Source organism: Peromyscus eremicus, chromosome 22 (genome assembly GCF_949786415.1).
Source record: "Peromyscus eremicus chromosome 22, PerEre_H2_v1, whole genome shotgun sequence".
NCBI classification, from domain to species: Eukaryota; Metazoa; Chordata; class Mammalia; order Rodentia; family Cricetidae; genus Peromyscus; species Peromyscus eremicus.
In genome coordinates, this window is record NC_081437.1 from 22,342,762 (window position 1) to 22,366,833 (window position 24,072).

At 41.2% G+C, this 24,072-nt stretch overlaps 1 protein-coding gene across 2 annotated transcripts in view; it reads right to left on the reverse strand.

Annotated features, from left to right (window-relative positions):
• Babam2 (BRISC and BRCA1 A complex member 2) overlaps positions 1–24,072 on the reverse strand; it is a 469,435-nt gene that overhangs the window by 334,600 nt on the left and 110,763 nt on the right. For both annotated transcript variants that reach the window (XM_059248525.1, XM_059248524.1), the window contains exon 3: positions 3,978–4,054. In XM_059248525.1, coding sequence (XP_059104508.1) covers positions 3,978–4,054 — 77 coding nt within the window. The remainder of the gene's footprint in view (positions 1–3,977; positions 4,055–24,072) is intronic.

Sequence of the window (24,072 nt, forward strand, 5' to 3'; positions counted from 1 at the left end):
AAGACCACTGAAAAACATAGATATTTACATCACAACTCATAACAGTAGCAAAATGACAGTTATGAAGTACCAACAAAATAATCTTATGGTTGGGGGGTCACCACAACATGAGGAACTGTATTAAAGGGTCACAGCTTTAGGAAGGTTGAGAACCACTGCTCTAGAATAACAGGGAAAGAAATGATGATATAAAATATGCTCCCTGCAAATATCAAAATAATGGTGGTAAAAACAAAATGTTTTAAAAATATTTTTTTCACCTGCTGGGAGGTGGTGGCACATGCCTTTAATTCCAGCACTCAGGAGGCAGAGGCAAGTAGATCTCTGTGAGCTCAATGCCAGCCTGGTCTACAAATCGAGTTCCAGGACAGCCAGAACTATAGCACAGAGAAATCCTGTCTCAAAAAGCAAAAAGCAAGAAAAAAAAATATTTTTTACTTTTGTTACATTTCTTTTTCTCTGTGTGTGTGATTGTGTGTGCATGTTGCATACATTTGGAGGTCTGAAGACAACTTGTGGGAGTCGGTTCTTGAACTGAGTAGCTGGGTTTTTTATTTCATCTTGTTCTAAAGATTTACCTTATTTTCAATTGCAACTATACATATGTGTAAGTATATGTACATGTGTACAGCTGCCTTCACAGTCCAAAAGAAAGAACCAGATCTCACGGAGCTGGACAGACAGTTGTGAGCTGCCTAACATTGGTTCTAGGGACTGAACTCGGGTCCTGTATAAGAACGATTTGTGTTCTTAACTGCTGAGCCATCTCTCCAATCCCCTGCTTAGTGTGAATTGCAGCCTCAGGTCATTGGAGAGGAAAGCCTTGGAGGAATCGCCTAGAACAGACTGCCCTACAGGCAGTCTTGATTATTAACTGATCCAGGAGGGCTTTTGGTCAGAGTGTTTTATCACAGCAACAGAAAGAAAACCACAAGAGCTCTCAGCTTCCACCAAGTAGGTCCCCGGGATTGTCAGCAAGCATCTTTACCTGCTGAATCATCATCTCACTGGTCCCAAAAGCATTTTTTTTAATCTCTAATTTTTGTTCTTTGAAAGACTGTAACAGATACTGCACTCATAACATAAGAAGACATCTGAAAGAGGAACAGAGGAAGAAAGAGCTCTTAAGTAAGACACCTAACTGAAATGCAGGTAATAAAAATATTGGCCAGAGATGTAGGAAAGGCAGAAGCAGACAAGGGAGGAACAAAGCCGGCCTGGGCTATTGGAGGTTATTTGAGCCTGGGTTCCAGTAACCTAAGCAAGTGACCTGTTCCCTAAGAAATCATCCAGTCGTATATAGAACCTTTCATATACAGGCCTACAAAACAAGGTAAAACCTAAGGATAACAAATGCAGGAGCAGGCCCACAGAGCCAGTGTGCAATTTGTGAATAATGCCCTGGAGACAATTATAGACAACAAATTAATCTTGAAAATGCAAAGGAAAAAAACAGAAAACAAGAGAAAGCAGTGCAGGAAAAAAGAAAGAAGCAGAGACTAATATGCTTATCCTGTGAAGTGTGAAGCCAAAAGACATTATCTGCGGTTCATGGGAATCCAGATAAACGAAGCATTCATCACTACTGCACAGAGATCATCCTAGCTGATAGCAAGGCTGAGTCACGCACTTACCAAGAATTTTTGGGACTGTTCATTTAATTGTATGATGCAGTGTTTAAAGTGACCCTGAGGGGGTGAAGAAAATGGGGGGGGGGGGGGCGTGGAAAAGCTTTTCTCTAGCCTTTGTAAGGCCCTGAGTTTGATCCCTAGAATGAGAAAAAAGTACCAAGTTTCAAAGTTTTAAGCTACAAGGTAATGACACAGGAACCGATAATGGTGATGTACTTACATTAAAGAGGAAGAGAGCGATAAGGGGACCGTGAAAATAGGCTAACGCCTCTCAATCAGGGCAGGAAGTCAAAAGGTATCATCGAAAGCTGGCCAGTCAGGAAACAGGCAAAGGCATATTACTGAGAGAGATGGGAATCCTCAGAAGAACTAAACTGAAACCGTTTCTTAACATTCTGATGGTTTCCTTCCTCAGAAAACGGGAGTGGGAGGGAAATGTGGGGCAGAAGACCAATGCCTCCTTACTGCTCGGCACCGTCTCCATTTCACTCACATGAGCGACTTACTGGATCATTTCTTTCCAATTTAGTTAATAAGTTCCTTCGGAAAAAAAAGTAGCAATCTAGTCCTGTCGCTACTTCACACAGGCAAAATTTTCTTGTGCTTTTGTGGTTTCCTGAGAATGATCTAATAATGCAAGGTTAACAGGTCACCTTGTAGCAGGACGCATGCCTTTAACCCCAGCACTCGGGAGGCAGAGGCAGGCGGATCTCTGTGAGTTCGAGGCCAGCCTGGTCTACAGAGCGAGATCCAGGACAGCTAGGGCTACACAGAGAAGTCCTGTCTTGGGAAAAAAAAAAAAAAATCACCTTGTCCTAAGTTTCTCATTTAATGTTGCTTTCGGTAAACTGAGATGTGGTACTTCCTGGATAATGAGGCTAGAACACACAGTCAATAGTCCAAAAAACACAGTTTATCCACCCATCCCATCCTGTGTGTGTGTGTGTGTGTGTGTGTGTGTGTGTGTGTGTGTGTGTGTGTGTGTGTGCAAGTGCAAACACACAAGTGCATGTGGGGGCCAGAGGACGACTTTAGGTATCACTCCTCAGGTGCCATCCACTTTGTTTCCTGAGACTAGGTCCCTCACTGGCCTGGTACTTGCCAAGTAAGCTAAGCTGACTGACCAGAAGCCCCCGGGATTTACTCGTCTCTGTCTCCAACCCTGGGATTATAAACGTGTCCCTGCCCAGCTTTTTTAGTGTGGTCCGGTCCCTTTACCTTGAAAGCACTTGACGGCCTGTGCTATCTCCCTCACCCATGGGTCTGATCGCTAATACCCACATTTTTTATTCCTCTTCTGTTAAGAACAGATAGATCTGAATACCCTGTTCACAAGAATAGGTTTCAGAGAGAAAATGCCGGGTGCCATTACTGACAGTGACAAAGCAAAGCTATTATCACCTTCACAGTAGGCGAGAGCTTCAGCGCTGTGCCAGTGACAGAGAGGGGCTACCGCAGCATAGACAGATGCTGCAGATGCGGCCCTGAATCCCAGGGATGCACCTCGTGCACCACCCAGGCAGCGCTGGAAGCACACAGTACAGAAACTCAGGCCACTCTTCCCACGTATTCAGTTTAACCTGAAGAACAACATTATGTCCTTAATTTTGGAAAAACAGCCAACATCTAAAACTGATTTTCAGAGAAAAATCCTGTAAAATTTCTGATGTCTACCTTCTGAGTCAATAGAAGCAGTTTCCTCAAGAGACAGGGCATCCCAAGCTGCCACACTTAGTCTGCTTTCCTGGTTTATACTATCAGTCTGACTCTTGAAGGCCATTTGCATTTCTAACCCTTGCTATAAAGGCCATAGCATGTTGACCCACAGAGTCTGTGCCCAGAGTCTTAAAGAAAGAATTATGACAAAGGGGTTTTGATGGGGGTAGTGGGGGGCGGGGGCAGTGTGCACAGCACACATGTGTAAATCAGAAGACAACCTGCAGGACTCAGTTCTCTCTGCCATGTGGAGCCAGGAATAGAACTCAGGTGGTCAGGATTGATGGGAGGAGCTTTTACCCATGGAACCATCTTGCAGGCACAAAGCAATGAGCCTCTTTATTGAGGTATTATCTTAGAGCTCCCTCCAAGAAGAAAAAAATACATAAGCACTGTTGTGCTAGCCTCAAAACTAAGAGTTTCTACGCGGGCCTATTCCACTGCGTCGTAATCCTGGCTGGCTGCCTCACTTTGAACACAACCAGGACCGGATGGCAGATAACAAAACGGTAACTGCCAGTGGGCAGTATCAGAAATCGCTCTGAACAGCCGGAAATAAAAACTAAACCACAACCTCCAATAATTAACTCTGGATCTATATTTTCATTAAAATAATCATCGTTTACTCACATTTTAATGTCTCTCCAGCATACGGTATGTGCAGTTTGAAGCGGTCACAGTTGGGTCCAGGAGTCAATGATGTACAGCTTAAGAAATCCAGAGGAGGGAAAAAAGATTTTTAAGAACAAAATTGAAAAGCCCACATATTTATGACACTTAATAAAGTAAATAAAAAGTAATTTTTAATATGTAAAAGGCTTAAGGAAGAAAATGAAAGCCTTTACTGGTCATGAAGTCTTAAGACAATAAATAAACCTTACTCTGAGACAAATTATGGATCTCACAATAAAACTTCTATGCTTTCTAACAACAAACACCAAGTACTTCAAGTACCTCTTGAAAAGAAGTCTATCTTGACTTTTAAAATCATGTATATCATCCAAAACAGGTCTCCAGTCCTTGGTGCCAAGAACTGTAAACGCAGAGACATTTTATGGTCATATTTTAAACATAGATTCTTAGCTTTCACTCTGTTCATACAAAAAAGAGCCCACTTTTGGCCTTTCTCTAGTGGCAGATGGTTTTCTTTCTTTCTTCAAAGGTACGATGCTTTCTCTCGAGCTGGCACACCGTACCATTCATCTGCAGGAAAGCACAGAGCGTGGTACTTGATTTCAGATAAAATGCAAATGCAAAAGATGGGAAGGAGCCCGTCAGCCAGGTCTCCACACTGGGGAGTTTAGAAATCTATGACTTTTCCAAGGGTTGACAATGGCCTCTGCTTTTCATACGTATTAGTTTTGTAAGGTGTCTTAGGACCTTACAAGTCAGAGCTTCAACTGCATTAACACAGCCCTGAATAAAATACTCACAGGAGGTCAATGGAGGAACTCCAGGTGGATTCCGGGTTGGTGCGGCCATGCCCAACTTTCTCATTTTATTTCCCACATTATTTGTTCTATACTGTAGAGGCAGCAATCTTTGAAAACCATGGAGTTGGTTCAGTAACAGGACTCTTGAGACTAAAATCCTCCTTTGTGCCGGGTGGAAAAACCAACTCAACTCGCAGGCCCCTGAACTATCCGTCTCTTGCTTACTGATTATCATCATCTTTTGCTGTTCCTGTCCTGTTTGCTGTGGCCATCTGCATGGCCCAGGCATCCTCCTTAGGTGTACCTGCCTATTCTTGCTTGTGTGTCTTTGCATGGGCTGTTCCCTGCCTGAACTGCGTATCCCAGGACTTTGTAAGCCAGGACTTTGTATCCCAGGACTTCGATTGGCCCTCCATGCTACTCAGGCTTTGATTTCATCTCCTCCAGAGGTCTCCCTTGATTTTCCAGTGTGGAGCAGCACCTGCTTTATCACAACACCCTGGCTTTTTTCCCTTCATATCACTAAGGATACTCTGTCTTCCTGTACTTGTCTCTGGCTTATTGATTACCGTTTCATCCTCACTGGAACTGAAATGCCAACAGACTGTAGACTTTGGCTGTCCATTTGCCTGGTGTTCCTAATGCGCAGAGCACTGCTCAATAACCCTCCTCTAGATGAAAACGGATGAACTGAATTGGGTCCAGGACTAAATACAGCTATGGCAAAAGAAAATTAACTTTTGGATGAAGACCTGTGCTATAAAAAAGTATCTTTTACACATTTCACCTCATCTCCAAAAACTGGAAATGAACTGTTTTAAAGTTTAACATGGGAAAACCAAGAAAGAGAGATCGAGTCTACAAATTTGAAAACAGGAATTATAATCAGGAATCCATTTTTTTTCACCTAAAATTACATTTTGTGTGTGTGTGTGTGTTTGTGTGTGTGTGTGTGTGTGTGTGTGTGTGTGTGTGTGTACACGCAGCCACGCACATGCACTCAGGCATCCGTGGCACACATGTAGAGGTCAGAGAATAACTTGTGGAGTCGATTCTCTCCTTCGACCGTGTGAGGCTCAGGGATTGGACTCCATGAAGTTTGGCAGCAAGCCCCTTTACCCACCCTGTCACTCCGCCAGCCCTCAAGTGGGAATTCTTGATAACATCAAAGAGGTAGATTTGTGTACCACTGTTTCTACTACTACTTTTCTATTGCTTTATTTTGGAAACTTTTGCAGTTAACAATTTACACAAGAAATGTTCAGCATAAGCTTCATGCACCCTCACCCTTACAGGCTCATCTAATCACAGGACTCCTAGAATGGCTCGGTATCTGTTTTCCAACTGTGGTTTGTTTTCTCAATCCAACTGGAAGACTTTGGTGCTGGTAATTGTTACACACATTAAAAAAAAAAAAATACCAAACACAGTGCTAGGCACCCAACACAGATGAAATCTTCATGTATATTAATAAAAACAATTCAAAAATTGGTTTTGACGTATATAGGTCTCACGGATACTCAGAGAGTGCACTGGGGTTAGAAATTGTCCAGGAAGAGCACTGTGTGCAATAGGCTGGCATTTCAACCAGCATGTATGCAGATAAGGATTTGCCGAATGCATGGTGGCGCATGCCTTTGACCTGAGTATTTGGGAGGCAGAGACAGGCAGACTTCTGTGAGTTTGAAGACAGAGTGATCGACATAGACAGGATGGCCAGAGCTACACAGAGAGACTTATGTAGCCTATCTTTAAAAAGGAAGGAAGGAAGGAAGGAAGGAAGGAAGGAAGGAAGGAAGGAAGGGAGGGAGGGAGGGAGGGAGGGAGGGAGGGAGGAGGGAGGGGGAGAGCAGGCAGGCGAGCTTTGCTGAATGGATGTACCAGCCTGTCATGATAAAAACTGCTGACTGGCTGGCACTGGGAAATGCTCTCATCCCATCTTGAGGAGAGAAATGTGTGATTACTGTGGAAGACCCTCCCTTAGAAGAGTCAAACACTGAGCTCAGAATTTAAACTTTAAATCACTGCTTAATATTTTTCTAGCATTCATCGGGCATTCATAAGTGGCAACCATTATTCTAAGTTCTGAAATTGAACTAGTTCCATCACAGCAACCTTCTAATTTGGACACAATTATCATTTCCATTTGCAGAAGAAGTGAGTGAACTCCCTGGATGATATGTAAATAACTTGCTAGGAAATGAGAGAGCTACAGTCCAGACCCAAGATGTCTGACTATGGAGCCCTCTTTATAAATCACAACTCTAAACCATCTCTCAATTGATTAAAGTGATGACCACTAGAATTAATGAAAAAAAACATAAAGTGGACATTTTTAACAAGTGATATTTGATTAACAAAGTACCAGTAATGCAAAGCAAACCTTGATTACCAAAAAGAGGCTTTGATCAGCAGGCAGAGGAAGGGAGATGAGAACCAAGCATAACAGTATATATGTATAAGGGCTGGCAAGATAGCTCAGGAGGTAAAGGCCTTTACGCAAAGCCTGCTGGCCTGACTGATCATAGTAGATATCTATCTCTCGGAAGTCGTCCTGTGACTTCCACATGCACTGCGGCATGCACACACACACACACACACACACACACACACACACACACAAATGTAATTTTTCAGTTAAAAAATACATATGTATGACAATAGTACAAAAAATCCATTACTTTGTATGCTAACTAAAGAATTAATAACGAAAGTTCTGCAATGGACATCAATGAAAATCACTTATAAATATGTAGAAGAACTGTCTGTGCACACATCAACTAATGACATAGAAGAATCAAGTCCTTGACACTGGATTCTTGAGATCTACAATGCTGATACTCTTGATTCATTTAGCAGATTATTCATGAAAAGCCAAAAAATGGTGGAAAGTAATGTTTATTTGATTCCTCTTCAAAAAATCTATTCCTAGTTATTGAGATGATTCAAATGATTAAGTTTTCTGTACAAACAGAGAAAATGATCGATTTCACTGTACTTCACAGGATTTTAGTTGGCCAAACACTAATGGAGATTAATCGAGTTCCATGCAGGCATCTTACAATCTTTAGAACATCCACACTTTAAGACACTGTAAAATACAAGACACTGTAAAATACAAGAAAACATGCTTTCTGGCTTACGGCTAAACCTACTTAATTCAAAAAAGTCGGGAGTTTGGCCACTTCTGTTCTTTAAGCCGTTTCAGAAGCAGATGATTTCAGGTTCCTTCCCTGGGAGTGTGTCAGTTCCCTTCACCCTGACTATTAATTCACCACTTGGATGTTCTCCTACATAGCTTCCTGTTTTCGTGATAATGACGTTTGTGCTCCACCAACAACACTTAGCATCCGTTAAGACGGAAGCCTTCAGCTTTGGCAACCTTAAGTAACAGGTGACAGTGAAATAAATAGGCTCCAAGACCAGTAATTGCCTTGTAAATAACTCTAGTCACACGCTGCAGTGAGTAACTGTTAGCTGATATTCACCACATTTTTCATTTTATAGAATGAAGTGTTTTTGTTTTTTTCAGGATTAAATCGAGCATCAATAACTTTACTCAGACTAAATCAGTTTCAAAATGATCATGGCCTCCAGACTGGCTGACATCTTAACATCTACCTAAATAATCTACAAAATGCAAAGGCATTCAAACCAACTCTAGGATGCAGCTCTTTAATGCAATTATTGTACATAGAGCCAAATAAATCACACCACACAAGGTGAGGTCTTACACCCCCCTCAAAGGAAACACATGAATTAAAACTGGTAAGAAGAAAGTATCAACAATATACTACAGTAAATCTCCTACACTGTTCTCCAGAGAAATGGGACTATCCACTAAGTAACATGATTTTCTTGACACGCCACATGTATATCTCTGTATCACTAAAATCTAAAAGGTAGTTTTAGAACCTACTAGAAAATTATGCGTTTAATTCCTAGAATAGAATTCCAAATAACCATTACCAAAATAAGTGACTCATTCTAGAAGGTTTTTATAAGCATCACAAAATTAAAATATTCAAGAAAACGTTTGCCAATTTGTGTGGCATCGACTGTTATTCTCAGTTTCTATGTAATATCTCCATTTATAAATGATAAATCTCAACTCGACCTTAGAATATGGAGTATAAAATGTTGGTTGGTATTCCTCGGACAAAAGTCAGATTTAAATTGCAATGTAATTCTAGTCGGAATGATGGGCTCAGATACTACTTTTAATCTTTAACAAGGAAGTGCATGGTGGCATATGTCTTTAATCCCAGCACTCAGAGGCAGAGGCAAGTGGATCTCTGTCTCAGGTAGTTCAAGGCCAGCCTGATCTACCCATCAAGTTCCAGGTCAACCAGTGTGTGTGTGTGTGTGTGTGTGTGTGTGTGTGTGTGTGTGTGTGTACAGGAATGTGATGTGTATGTATGCTGGGATCCCAACTCAGGTCCTCATGTTTTCAAGCAAGCTCTTACCCATTGAGCCATCTCCCATCCCCCAACACTTGACTTATTTCTTGACCTAGGGGGTCAAGATGGTCATGGTTCAGTATCTACTGAATGTAGACACACTTCACACATCATCCACCCCTTGAGCTGGACTTTCTTTGGTCATTAGATTAGCACAACAACCTCACGCACACAAGTTCACATTGTCTTCTTCGATGATAGTACATCATTTTTTAAACAACCTACTCTTATGTGGTCCATTCTTCTGCACTAGAATTCTTTTTAACTTATGGAACTAGAAAGTTTTCAAAAAATTTGAGATCAGAGACACACATTTATTTTTTTCCAAATAAAATTCACAACTATTTGTTGAGCATTCTGTGACAGGTACAGAAAATGCTAGAAATAAGCAGTCTGTGTTCAAGTGAACATGTCAGAAAACCCACAGAAAGAAAATCTTGGCGGGGAGAAAAGGGTTCAATACGTATGTGGAATAAATTCATCCTTTCTACATGAAATACAGGTTGACACTGATGCTCACAGCTGGTTCCCACTCAGTTCTTCAAGAGTCCTAGGAGAAGGATGAGCATCTCACAATGCCGAATGCCTTATGCTGGTGTTTCCCATGATAATGGACACAATGCTAATAACATAAGCACAGACAATTTTCAACAAAACCTTTCACATAACTACTGAATAGACTGGAAACTAGTCCTAGGGTACAACACGTTGCCAATTTGGCATATCTTCCATTAGCATCCCCATAATTTTTTAGATGTCTTTTCCAAATATGACTGGTAAAAACACCATTAGTATAAATAATATAAATTATAAGTATTGCTTATTTCATTTTATACCATTTTAATTCAGATCTCATGTTATTTATAATACATATATATTATAATTAAATAAAATGCATGTATTGAGATTCCTAACCAAATTGTTTAGATTATGCTATATCCTCCAAAATTCATATGATGAAATCTAATCCCAACATATTGACATTAAGAGACAAAAGCTAAATAGGTCACTGTGAATGGGGCCAGGCCTTTGTGAAAGAGGCCTGATGAAGCCTGTTTGTCCCTCTGTCCTGTACCATGAGAGGATACACAGAGGGCATCTATGCAGAATGGGCCTTCAAGAGCTACTAAATCTGCTGGCATTATGACCTTGGACTCCCCCGCCTCCCGAATTCTGAGAAACAAACTTGTGTTGTTAATAAATTATCCCGTGGAAAGTCTGTGCCATAGCCGTTGAAACTAACAAAGGCAGGGTGGGTAATCAGCAAAGTGCAGAGATCACTGTTGGGAGAGTTATAGAAAGGCGTCTCCTTTCAAAAATCGGGCTAGAATCAGAAGACAAACATCACACGGGTAAAGTCAAGACAACTTAAATAACAAGTCGAGACAACAATAGATGCAAGGCACAAAGCAATTAACATGATTAATTGCCAAATTAGTGGTTAAAGAATGTAAGCACAATTAGATTTCAGAGAGCAGAGATGCTGTTTGCAGCCGAGTAATCAAGGAAGGCTCTCTGAGAAAATGGCCATCAGAGTGAGTTGAATCTGGAAAGAAGGGAATGTGGACCACCTCCCTGCGACTGTCCTGAAGCAAAACAATGCACAGGAGACAGAGTTCACTGCATGGCTGGAGTTCCGTCCAGCAGCCATGCTGGCACACAGTTGACAAGGACTGTGGAGATCCTCTCCTGGAACAGGCTGGAGGTGGACAGCACGTGCTCACTGAAACAAGCCACATGAATGTCACAGAGCAACTGCTGGTAACTCTCACACATATAAATGTTAAAGGCCAACGTCAGCTTACATGCAATTTGTCTACATCTAATGTACAATATAATGGTGTAAAAATTGTTTAATAAGCCATCTTCAATAAAAATATTCTTATAGCCATTTTAGATCATTTTCATCCCTTTACCCAAAACAGGTCCTAAGTGGATGCCCACCCTAACGCTGTACTCTGGGGCTTTTTCTTTCTATCATAAACACATTCTTTGAATTCCTGTCCTTATGGGCAAGTATTTACCTATGGAGAATATTTACCTTGGCATGCTCTGGGAGCTCACTTTTGTGGGAACTAAACTAGCAAAGCTTTGATCTGCTTCCCTTATTAATTTTCAAGCCATATGCTTTATTTATGCTGATTATTTCCACAGTGCCTCACACTTACCAGGTACTCAATATATGCTATCTATCTATCCATCTGTCTTTCTTTCTACCTATCATATATCTATCTGTCTATCTACCTATCATCTATCTGTCTATCTACCTATCATCTATCTATCTGTCTATCTACCTATCATCTATCTGTCTGTCTGTCTGCCTGTCTACCATCATTGACCTACCTTATCATCTATCTATCTACCAATCATCTATCTACCTATCTGTGTATCTACCTATCATCTATCTATCTATCTATCTATCTATCTATCTATCTATCTATGTACCTATATGTCTGTCTTCTGTCTACCTATAATCTATCTATCTACCAATCATCAATCTATCTAGCTATCATCTATCTGTCTGTCTGTCTGTCTACCATCATTGACCTACCTATCATCTATCTATCTACCAAGCATCTACCTACCTATCTGTGTATCTACCCATCATCTATCTATCTGTCTATCTGTATCTACCAATCATCTATCTATCTATCTACCTATCTGTCTATCTACCAATCTATTTATTTATTTATTGGCTTTTTGGCTTATTGAGACAGGATCTTATTTGGTAGTCCAGGATGGTCCAAACCTGAGACTATCCTTCCTCAGTCTTCTAAGTGTGCCATCCATCTTTATGATATTCTTATAAAGAGGAAATCTGAATGAATACAGACAGTTCAATACAGTGTTTATGAAAGACTGAATTGAAAACATTCTCTTTACTCAAAATCCACACATCCTTGTAAACCCAGCATTTGAGAAGTAGAGGCTAGAGGGTCAAGAGTTCAAGGTCAGGGGTTAGAGAGCTGGAGAGACGGCCCAGTGGGTAAGAGCACCGGCTGCTTTCACAGAGGTCTGAGTTTTAACTCCCAGCACCCACATGGTGGCTCACAACTGTCTGTAACCCCAGTTCCAAGGGATCTGATGCCCTTTGCTGGCCTCCTCGGGCACCAGGCACACACATGGTGCACATACATTTATGCAGGCAAAACACCCAGACATATAAAGTAAAATAAATGTATTTTTTAAGTGTTCAATGGTCATCTCTAGCCATATAGCAAGTTTGAGGTCAAGCTGGGCCGCAATAAGACACTATGTCCATACAAACAAACAAAACAACAGCAAAAGCTGTTTCTTAGTATAACCCAAATGCACAAAGTCATGATGTTCTCCTGTGTTTTCACTCATCCAACTACTGAAATTCTGAGAAGTCTTCATACATCAGCTACCATATTCGCTTAAAGTTAATTGCATCATCCAGTTTTGTCTCTATTCTAATAACTGCATTATCTAGTTCTGTCTCTAGATTTTCTAAGACAAAATTCTACAAAGGCCAACTTCTGGGCTGTCAGAACGGCAAAAGCTTTCTAAAACAGTACTGTTCAAGTTGAAACCCACAGAGCAGCTCTTGTATATAAACTGTTACTAATCCACAGAAACTCGGGTAAGAATGTTAAAACTTCGAGGCAGTGTATAAAAACAATGTTAAGTCTGATGGATCCAATAAAGAAAAAAAAAATAGACAAGCCTGGCGGTTCCCATTTCTTTCACTTCATTTTCCTAATAATTCATCTTTATGATATACTACAAAGGTATCAGTAAGAAACTGGGTATTTTTTCAACTCTGCTCTTTCATCAAAGACCCTCTGAGAAACATTTCACTGACGAGTCTTTAAATGCTGAAGGATGCAGGGCATTAAGATAAACTGCTCCTCTTTGATGTCCCCAGTCTCTACTCATCTGGCTCTCACAAGAGCCACGCACTATTCCTCTATTTCCCAGCACTCTGAGCTCTGCCAGGCTAGCAGCAGTATCGATACAGCCCACTGCCTAAGACTTACCACCGATTCTCTGACTGCGCGGACCGGGAACGCAGCATCCCTTTGGCCACAAACGCCACCCTGAAAGGCTCCTAGTGAGAAGCCTGGTGACCATGTTTGAGGAGTCACCCAGCCTTACAGCATGAATACCGGCACCACTCATGGAAATACAAGTCATGAAACATTCTAAAGCTAGTACAGCTTAGCTTAAATTCCAGGCTGCCACATCTTTTTAAAATTTTTCTTAGTTCTTTGAGAATTTTGTACAATGTGTTTTGATCATGTTTACCTCCTCCTCTTAATTGTTCCCAGATCCACCTGCCCTTCTCCATCCCCACAACTTTGTGACCTGTTTAAGGTTGTTTTTACACCCATCAAGTCCAGTTGGTGCTGCCCATAGAGTCTTGAATGTGTGGACTCCCAGTGGAGTGTGGCCAGCTCCCCAGGGGCCACACTCTGCAAGAACGGACCCCCCTCTCCCAGCAGCTATCAACCGCCAATCGCTCCTCAGCCAGGGGTGGGACTCCGGGCCCCCCTCCCCTCTCCATGCTAGGATTTGGTTTGGTCTAAGAACAGCTCCAAAATAAAAAATAACAACAATAATATTAAGCATTGGCCTGTGACATCCTGAACTCATGCTCAAAAACCTGTTATTCCTTCAGTTATTCCTTCAGTTCTGATAATCTAGCTATACTTACAATTTTCCATTTGAACTACACAACTTTCCTGATTTACAAATTCCTTTAGTTTCTTATACGAGTATGCACAAAAATATGCATAATAAATAGATTTATTAAAAACTTGCCAATGATAATTCCAAAAGGTCTTTTTATTTTATAAAAATATAATGAATACTAAGGAAAAATAAAATATGCAGTGCTGTGTTCTTAATTCATAGTACTGATAACCCATTACCACTAAACCAGCCCACATAATGCTATGTTGTAAGAAATAATTCTGCAATGCTAATAACTACATCATACTTTTAGTTAAGACTTGCAATATCTTTCATGCTTTCAACTATTTAATAACTTGTAGAATAAAAAATTATAATTGGGGTCAAAAAGTAAAACAATAGCATATATAAAATAACTAAATGTATTTGATTTCTGTCTTAGTTCCAGCAATAAAATTAAATTCCTCCCCCCACACTACTTAACTTTTAGACATCTACAAATTCTTGTCAAATTACCTACTGCTGAGATTTAGCCCAAATGCAGTAAATTATTGCCTAAAAACATTTTTTAGCCAGAGACTTTTCCTGGGGTATTTCTTTCTCACATTTATTTTATTTTAGGGGGCACATACACCACAGTGCATGTGTAGAGGTTAGAGGAAAACTTGAAGGGGTCAGTTCTCTCCTTCCATCAGGTAGGTCCTGGGAATCAAACTCGGGTCCTCGGGCTTGCTGGCCAGTACCTTAACCCACTGAGCCATCTCTCCAGCCGGTTCTGAAGTCATTCCTAATACCTAGTGAGTCTTGATCTCTTAGTCCTAAGCCCCTAACAAATTTCTATTTGAATTTTAACCAGTTACTGGGTTTTCTTTAAGTGTCCATACCAAAAAATCCTCATAGATGGAGATGGCTAAAACCCATTGGACAGGATATCACAGCAAGTGATTTCCTGGCCAATCTTTTCTTGGAAAAAAAAAGACATAGCCTTTGGTAGAGAGAACCTGGGCTCTAGTCCAGGCCTCTGCCACTTATCAGCTAAGTAACCTTCAAAGAATTTCGTAACCTCTTGGAGACTTCTATCTCTGTGTGTTTAAATTTTTAAAGAGAGGGATTAAGATTCTACACAGATTTACTGGGAGCAAAAACTCAGCCTAAGGAAAAGAGATTTACACTACTCATGGCACTAAATTCTCTTTGTGGAAAACACACACACACACTAGACATTGAGTCAAAAGCGCTCTGAATCCACTGGCGGCCCTGGTCAGTGTCCACTGCCAACTCACAGTAAAATCAACGCTCTTGCCGGGGATGCGCCTCACGGTCCATCATTCCTTTAACATGGAGTGTGTGCTCCTGCACAGTTCCCAGTGCCCGATGCTGAAGATGCTTCCCTTTGGGGCTTGATCCCCCCAAGTCTATTTCTTCTGTCCAGATTCTGTCTGCCTCCCTGACACCAACACAGACTTCCTCTTCTGCTGTCTTCGAAGTCCACAGCAGAAACTTGTTTTAAGCATACTCACTTTTTTCTACAACCTGTATAAGTAAAATGTCTTCACTGTAAAAAACTGTGTCACAGAGATGAAACTCCGGGTTAGCCCCTCAGTGTTCATGGTCTCTTACTCTCCTGACTTAACCTGAATTTGGTAAGTATCTTTCTGAACCTTTCTCTGTGCACTCAGACATATATGTGTACATATGTACCCATACACATATGCATGAGAGGACCTTTCTACAAAGGTACAATTATTCTGTATCTATTATTCTATAGACTGGCTCTGCCTTCTTGTCATTCAGGCACATCAACATAACTACCTTGACCCTTTGGAAACCAGGATAGTACACACAAGTGGTAGGCCTGAATGCACTCCAGTCGGAACAGTTTCCTATTGCATTAACAACTACTTACTGAGTAACTACTTTGTACAGTGTGGAACAAAACAGACATTGTTCTCAGGGAGCTAAAAGTCTTCAACAAAAACAACATCAACAGGGGGTGTGGTGACACATCCCTGTAATCCCAGCTCTCAGGCGACCAACCTGGACTACACAGTGACATTCTCTCAACATCCCCTAAGAAGACAGGCAGGTGGATGAAAACATGAAGAAAACTAAGTAAATATAGCTCATTCTGAAGATACATTCCAAGACATACATGCCCCAACGGATGCCTGAAACCCTGGACATGATTTTTTTATTACTTGGATCTTTAATATAATATTTTTATTAATACTCTGATAATTTCATACAATGTATTTTGATTATATTCACTCCCCACTCTTCCTACTAACTCTTCCCAGATCTACTCCTCTGATCCCACTCCCACCTTCCTGTCATCTTTGTTTAAACCCTCTGAGTCTATTTGTGTGGCTCATCTATTCACAGATGTGGGGTCATCCACAGAAGGATGGTTGGCCTTAACAAAAACTCTATCACCCACAGAAGCTATCCAGTGTCAACAGCTCCTCAGTTAGGGGAGCGGGGCTCAGGAGCTCCTCCTTCTCCATGCTAAGAATGTTTACTGGCAGGATATCTTGCTGGTCTTATAAAAGCAACCACAGTTGCCGTGAGTTCCTACGTACAGAGGTCCCCATTGCCCAGAAAACATTGTTTTGCTCTGCTCCTCCCTGACTTCTAGCTCTAACCATCTTTCTGCCCCCTCTTCCGTGTCCCCAGGCCTTGCAGGGGGAGGGAAACAGAGGTACTCCATTTGTGGCTGAGTCCTCCACTAACACATACTCGTTGCTGTATTAACCACCATCCACTGCAAAGAAACTTCTCTGACATGGACTAAGAGCTGCACTGATCTCTAGGTATAGCGACAGGAATCTAGAGGGCCATGTAATACCAGGTTCATTTAGCAGAATAACAGTAATAGGTCCTCCCCTGGACAAGGGGAGCTCCCCAGCCACATGGTAAGGTTTACAGTCCCAGGCATGCATTTCCTTGTGTGGAGAGGGGCTTACACCCAATCAGAAGACATAGTCCCATAACATCATGCCACTATTGTGCCCACAGGCTTGTCTTGTCACTCCAGTCGTTACTGTACCTCTCAGCTTCCAGGCTGAGGAAGACTGCTGATGACTTTTTCCCCAGCAGCCTACACAGCACCTTCTATCCTGTAAAGCAGAGCCAGTAAGGGAAGCTTCCTGGTCCATACCAACTTGATTTCCCTATGTCGTGTAAGCCAAGTGTGTGGGATCTTCAGCAATAACCCAACACTACTAAATCCTGTGGATATTATGTTTTTTCCTACAACCACATACCTATAATAAAGTTCAGTTTACAAAGCAGACATTGTAAGAGACTAACCATGAACAAGAATGAGACGGAATATCTGTAACTATATACAATCATAAAAGCCATGGGAACACGGCTGCTTTCTCTTTGGAGTCCCAAGAAATAGTAGTATTTTTGGATGGTGGGTGACTGCAAATAACTGAAACTATGGAAAGTGAAACTGTAGATAAGGAAAGACATGTAGGGTACAATACAGTCATCAAAGCACTGACATTACAAAGACAGCATTATTCACGACAGCTACATTATTGTCCTTACTGCTAGACCTAGCGCTGCTTAAGTTAACCAATGACTTGGCATGATCTATACCCTACCTCCATAATCATAACAATCTAATCACTAACATAACAATCTAATCACTAACTCGAGATTAAAAGGCTTCTACTCTGGAGGAAGCAGGTGCATCAGCGAATGGTTTTCCTCTCTCTTGGAAGGGGATGCCAGTAATATGAAAACTTGGTTCAGTTTCAACACAATTTTTTTTAGTCGTGTGTGTGTGTGTGTGTGTGTGTGTGTGTGTGTGTGTGTGAATTCAAGTGGGTTTATGCATGTGTGGCTGTACGTGTTGTACAGGTTTATGTACATATATGCACACACATGAAGGCCACAGGACAAAATGTCATGTGTCTTCCTCTATGGCTCTCCACCTTGTTTTTTGAGACAGGGTCTCCTGCAAAACTTGAAGTTCATCAATTTGGTTAGGCTGACTTGCCAATAAGCTCCAGACATCTGCCTATCTCTGCTACCTCAACACCTCCCTGCAAGCTCCGGGGTTACAGATGCGTGCTCCCATGCCTAGTTTTTATGTGGGTGCTAGGGAATATAACTTGCATTCTCATGCTGTGTGGCAAGTCTGTTGCCAAGTGAGCCATTCCCCAGCCCCTTTCCTAGCCTTTAAGGCAAAAAATAGATGGAAAGACACTAGTACAGGTGAAGGAGGCTGGAGAAGTGATTTCAAGCTCCCGAAGGTTAATTTAACAAGGTGAAGGACACAGACTAAGTACCTTAGACTTCAACAAGGTACAAATTTTGTGCATCAAATGACATTATCAATACTGCAAATGAGTGTCCCACGTTACTTTCCTACAGCCCATACTGTAGAAAATTATACGGTGAGTCATCAAAACTAAGCACAGACTTGCCATGCCATCCAGCAAGTCCTGGAAAACAAGCTCAGGTAGTTAGACATCTTTACTAACAGCAGCATTATTCACAACAGCCAAATGACAAATGCAACAGACATTACTGAAAGAAGTACACAATGTGACACACATATGTGTGCATGCACACACGGAGAGACACACATACGCAATGGAATATTACTCAGCATTAAAGGGAAAGAAAATTCTGACACATGCTACAACATGGATTAACCTTGAATATACTATGCAAAGTGAAAAAAGCTAGCCACAAATGGATAAATACCCCACGATTTCACTTACTATCTCAAACAGTTAAACTCATAGAGACAAAGCAAAATGGCAGTGGCCAGCAGGTATGAAAGGAAGACTAGGAAGTTAGTTTCACTGGTACAATTAAGTTTGCAAGACTTAAAAATATGGCATGTGTAACATCACCATATACCACACATTTGAGTGTACTTAATGCCACAGAACTGTACATTATAAAATAATAGATTTTATGATAAATCTATTTTGACACATAAGTATGTACAAAGATAAAAGTTGTACCAGTATATTAATAATTTACTCAACCACTAAAAAAAAAATCATTGAGGATTTAAAAGAAGATAAAAAATGTCCTCCAAACATCAACTTGATTCAAGACTTGCTGTCCAGAAATTGGCAAGAGCACAGGCTGAGATAAAAAGCTTTTAAGTAAACAGAAAGTCAAGAGCAGCAAGGTCAGCTGATAAACTGGACTTTCAGGACTTGCTATAAGAAAGATAACCAAGTTACTCAGGAAATGTGGCCCTGAGAAGGAAGGTTATAAAATCATTTCTCAAGCAGCATGGCACAAAAGTCAAGATTATTCAGCAACACGGACGCTAAAATGGGGAGCTAATCTAGGGCCGGAAAGATGGTTCAGTGGATAAAGGCACTTGCCACCAAGCCTGAGAACCTAAGTTCAAAACCCATCACCCACATGGCTGAAGGAGAATCCTGAATGTTGTTCTTTGACCATCATACTTATACACACAAAATAAATGAATGAATGTAAAGGGGATGGTACTCCACCTTTCTACATATGTATAAGGCTCCCTTTAACATGTAAAGTGATAGCACAGAATAACTAATTTGAAACCTTAAAACACAGTTACTGCCATATAAACATGAGCCAACCAAAATGCTCTCACTTACCTTCTAAATGCAGAGTCAAACAAAATAAAAACTATTCACAAAATACTATCTTAAAATAGTACAGAATGGGGACTGAAGAGACGGTTCAGTAGTTAAGAGCACATATAACTCTTATAGCAGACCTAAGTTTGGTTCCTAGCACTCACGTCTATCAGTTCACAACCACTATTACTCCAGTTCCAAGGGATCTGATGCCCTCTTCGGGTAGTTTGAATATAATTGACCCCAAAAAACTCACTGGGAGTGGCACTATTAGGTGGTGTGGTTTTGTTGGAGTGGGTGTGGCATTGTTGGAGGAACTATGTCACTGTGGAGGTGGGCTTTGAGGTCTCATACATGCTCAAGCCACACCCAGTGACTCAGACCACTTCCTGTTGCCCGTGAATCAAAGATGTAAGAAATCTCAGCTCCTTCTCTAGCGCTATTTCTGCCTGCATGCTGCCTTGCTTCCTGCCATGACAATAATGGATTAAACCTCTGAACTGTAGGCAAGCTACCACAATTAAATGTTTTCCTTTATAAGAGTTGCCGTAGGGCTGGAGAGATGGCTCAGAGGTTAAGAACACTGGCTGTTCTTCCAGAGGTCCTGAGTTCAATTCCCAGCAACCACATGGTGGCTCACAACCGTCTGTAATGAGATCTGGTGCCCTCTTCTGGCCTGAAGGGATATATGCAAGCAGAACACTATACATAACAAATAAATAAATCTTTAAATAAATAAATAGAACAAAAAAGTTGCCGTGGTCATGGTGTCTCTTCACAGCAACAGAAACCCTAAGTAAGACAAGGGCAGTTTCATTCATGTGCCTATAACTCCCCCAGACACACAGGCCAACACATATCTAAATCTTTTTTTTTTCTTTTTTGTGCAGAATAAAGGGCTGGAGAGATGACCCAGTGGTTAAGAGCACTTGCTGCTCTTTCAGGGGACCCAGGTTTGCCTCCCAGCTCCCATATGGAGGCTGACAACCATCCATAACTCCAGTTCCAGGGGAAATGAAACTTCTTCTAGGCTCCATGGTGCACTTTATATACATGCAGCCAAATACATAAGATAAAAATAAACAAACATTTTTTACATTGTACAGAATAAAAAGTATAGAAGCCAACAATGGAACCATTTTGTTGTCGGTTCCTTGAACAATGTGAAGCTGAGTCAGGCTTTGATTAGAACCTTCTGCCCTTTTTTCTTTCCACATTAAACTCATCTCTTCCCTCTATCTCTTTCCCCATCCCAACCTCCATACAAAATATTTCAAAATCCTCCTGAAATGAAGTCAGTGCAGGACACGAAAAGCCTGAGTTTTACATCATATAAAATCCAACCCACATTTCTCAAGGTTGGACCACTCCATATTCTGGAGTCCCCAAAGTTCCCAAGTGAGTGATTTCAGGGTCTACTGGATCAGGGCCAACACTACCCCTTACACTCCTAAGTATAAAATAGAAATTAAAGACCACATGTGGTCGGAAAGGCGCTTGTTTGATGTGGGGTTTTGTTTAGACTGTATCTGACTCTGAGCTAGCTCACAGGCCTCTTCTCACTTCTCACTCTGAAACGTCATCCCACTACACTGCCCATGCTGAGCCTGAATTATCTCTGCAGCCATGCCAGGCCTTGAACTTGAGATCCTCCTGCCTCCCTTAGAGCTGGGTTTACAAAAGTACATCATTCCTGGCTATGGCAGCACCTCTAAGTATTAAAAGCTCCATAAATGGCTTAATTAAAATTACATGTATTACTCTGTCATACAAGTATAATCAGAGTAGAGCTAGATAGACAGCTACTGGGATAAAGACCTAAGGGAGGAAAAGAGCATGAGGAATGTAGAGCCTGTGTTTCTTCTGGTTAGAAATACCTAAAGAACAGCTTCCTAACAGGCACTCAGTCAAGTCAGCAAAACATCAGCACCACACTCAAGGGTCCAGCGGCTTGTAGAACACAGCTAAGCACTGAGTACTAGATGAACTCCTACCACACCCAGTGTCCACACTAGCAGAACTCAACACCACTTATCCCTACCATTCCTGGATAAAACTCCCTCTTCCAGTCTGCATATTGTCTAAACAGGCCCTGGATGAAGGTTAGCTATGGGGCTAAGTGCAGCTGGAATCAATGGGTCATTCTCTCTCAAGAAGCCCCATGAACATGTCAATCATGGTATCCCGAGAAGGTAGAAATAGAACTGCCAGGTTCTTAAGGCCAAGACTCACAGGTCAGGCATCACTCTCTCATATTCTATTAGTAAAATCCAAGTCATAAAGAATCCTACACTAGGGGCTGGAGAGATGGCCCAGTGGTTAAGAGCACTGGCTGCTCTTCCAGAGGACCCGAGTTCAATTCCCAGCATCCACATGGCAGCTCACAACTGTCTGTAATTCCAGTTCCAGGGGTTCTGACACCTTTACACCAACGCACATAAAATAAAGTTTAAAAATATATTCTTTAAAAAAAATCCTACACTAAAGAAGTAAAGAAATGGGCTGCAGAAGAGGCTCAGCAGTGAAGAATTTGCGATGCGCTTGCAGACAACCTGGGGTTAAGTTTCTAACGCTTACATCAGAGTGCCCACAACCACCTGCAATTCCAGTTCCAACACCCTCTTCTGGCCTCTGCCTGCACACACATGCATACACTCACTGAGACTCACACACAAACACATAAAAATTTTTCTTAAAAATATTTTTAAAAAGAAGTAAACAGAGTACCTCTTGACCAAAGACAAGGCAAGATTATATTCATAGGACAATGGATAAAGGAAGGGACCATTATTATAGCAATCCAACATGGCCAGTGCTTTACATAGAAAGAAACAAAGAAGGCTTACAGATGTAAAGACTGTCTTTAGAAGGAATAAAAGAGAGCAGTAAGAGCAGTGGCCTCCAAAGACCAAAACTAAAGGAAAGCAGAAGCTAGACACTGTCTACTATCACGATCGGCATCTTCTTGATATGATTTATCAAGGCTTCAAAGCGGAAAACACTGAAGAGCTTCTGCACATTATATAAGTCAAGGTTTAATTGAAAGACATTGAAAAGTTGGGAGGAACACAGGCATTTCATTGTGTAAACTATTACATTTGGTAACATACAAAGGGTTTTACAAGTTACTAAGAAAGACAAATATCCACGTGCTCTCTCCTTTCTCTCTCACATACACATCAACAACTAAGACAAGGCAAATGACTAAGTAAGGACCATGTCTAGCTATTAAATTAACAAGTAATCTTTAAAACTTTATGGATATCAAAATTAAGAATGTAGAGGACTTGGCAGCTTCACATACTGCTATTAGAAGAGCAGCTTTAGCTGCACAGTAGTAGTGGTGGCACATACCTTTAATCCCAGCACTCAGTGGCAGAGGCAGGCAGATCTCTGTGAGTTTGAGGCCAGCCTAGTCTACAGAGAAAGTTCCAGGACATCCAGGGCTACACAAAGAAACCCTGTCTCAAAAAATCAAAAAGATTTCCAAAGTGGCTGTATGAGACTGCATTCCCACCAGCAGTGGAGGAGTGTTCCCCTTTCTCCACATCTTCTCCAACATAGGCTGTCATCTGTATTTTTTATCTTATCCATTCTGACAGGCATAAGATGGTATCTCAGAGTTGTTTTGATTGCATTTCTCTGATGACTAAGGGTGTTGAACATTTCCTTAAATATCTTTTAGCCATTTGAGATTCTTCTGTTGAGAATTCTCTGTTTAGCTCTGTAGCCCATTTTTTAATTGGATTATTTGATATTTTGCTGTCTAGTTTCTTGAGTTCTTTATATATTTTAGAGATCAGCCCTCTATCTGATGGCATTGGTAAAGATCTTTTCCCATTCTGTAGACTGGCTTTGCATGGCTTGACGTGTTTGTGGGTCCCCTGGCAATGGGACCAGGACTCACCCGGGTACACAAACCAGCTTTTTATACCTCATTCCCTATGGTACAATGCCTTGCTCAGCCTCGATGCAAGAGGGAGGGGCTAGGTCTGGCCCCAACATGGTATAACAGCCTGTGTTGACTACGCAAAGGAAGCCTTAGTCTCTATGAGGAGGGGAAAGGGTGGCATGGAGGGAGGTGGGTCGAGCAGGAGAAGAGGAAGGAGGAAGAACAGGGATTGGTATGTAAAAGGAAAGAAAATCCTTTTTTTAATAAAAAATTATATATTAAAAAATCAAAAAGAAAAAAAGAGCAACTTTATAATGTACTTTCTGAAATGTGTGTATGTAAGTGCTTACTAATATGTAATATACTACTGGATTGAGAATATCAAAAGCCTTAAAGCGTTCGTACTGTTTGGTCTACAAATTGGAATTTTGCTGATGAGTAAGGCATGCATCCACATGGCTTTACTTTATAACCTAGAGAAAGACCTTCAAATAATAAATCTAGTAATTACCCTATACATAGGCCCAAGTGTTGCCTGATAACACTGCAGTAGAACTCAACAGTTAACTCATCCATGCTCAAAGAGCTTCAAACATGCATTTTAGAATCATGTTCTTTAATAAATATGGACTACCAATAGTCAACAAGTTGAAAAAGGTCATTCACATTAAAGAGAATGGAGAG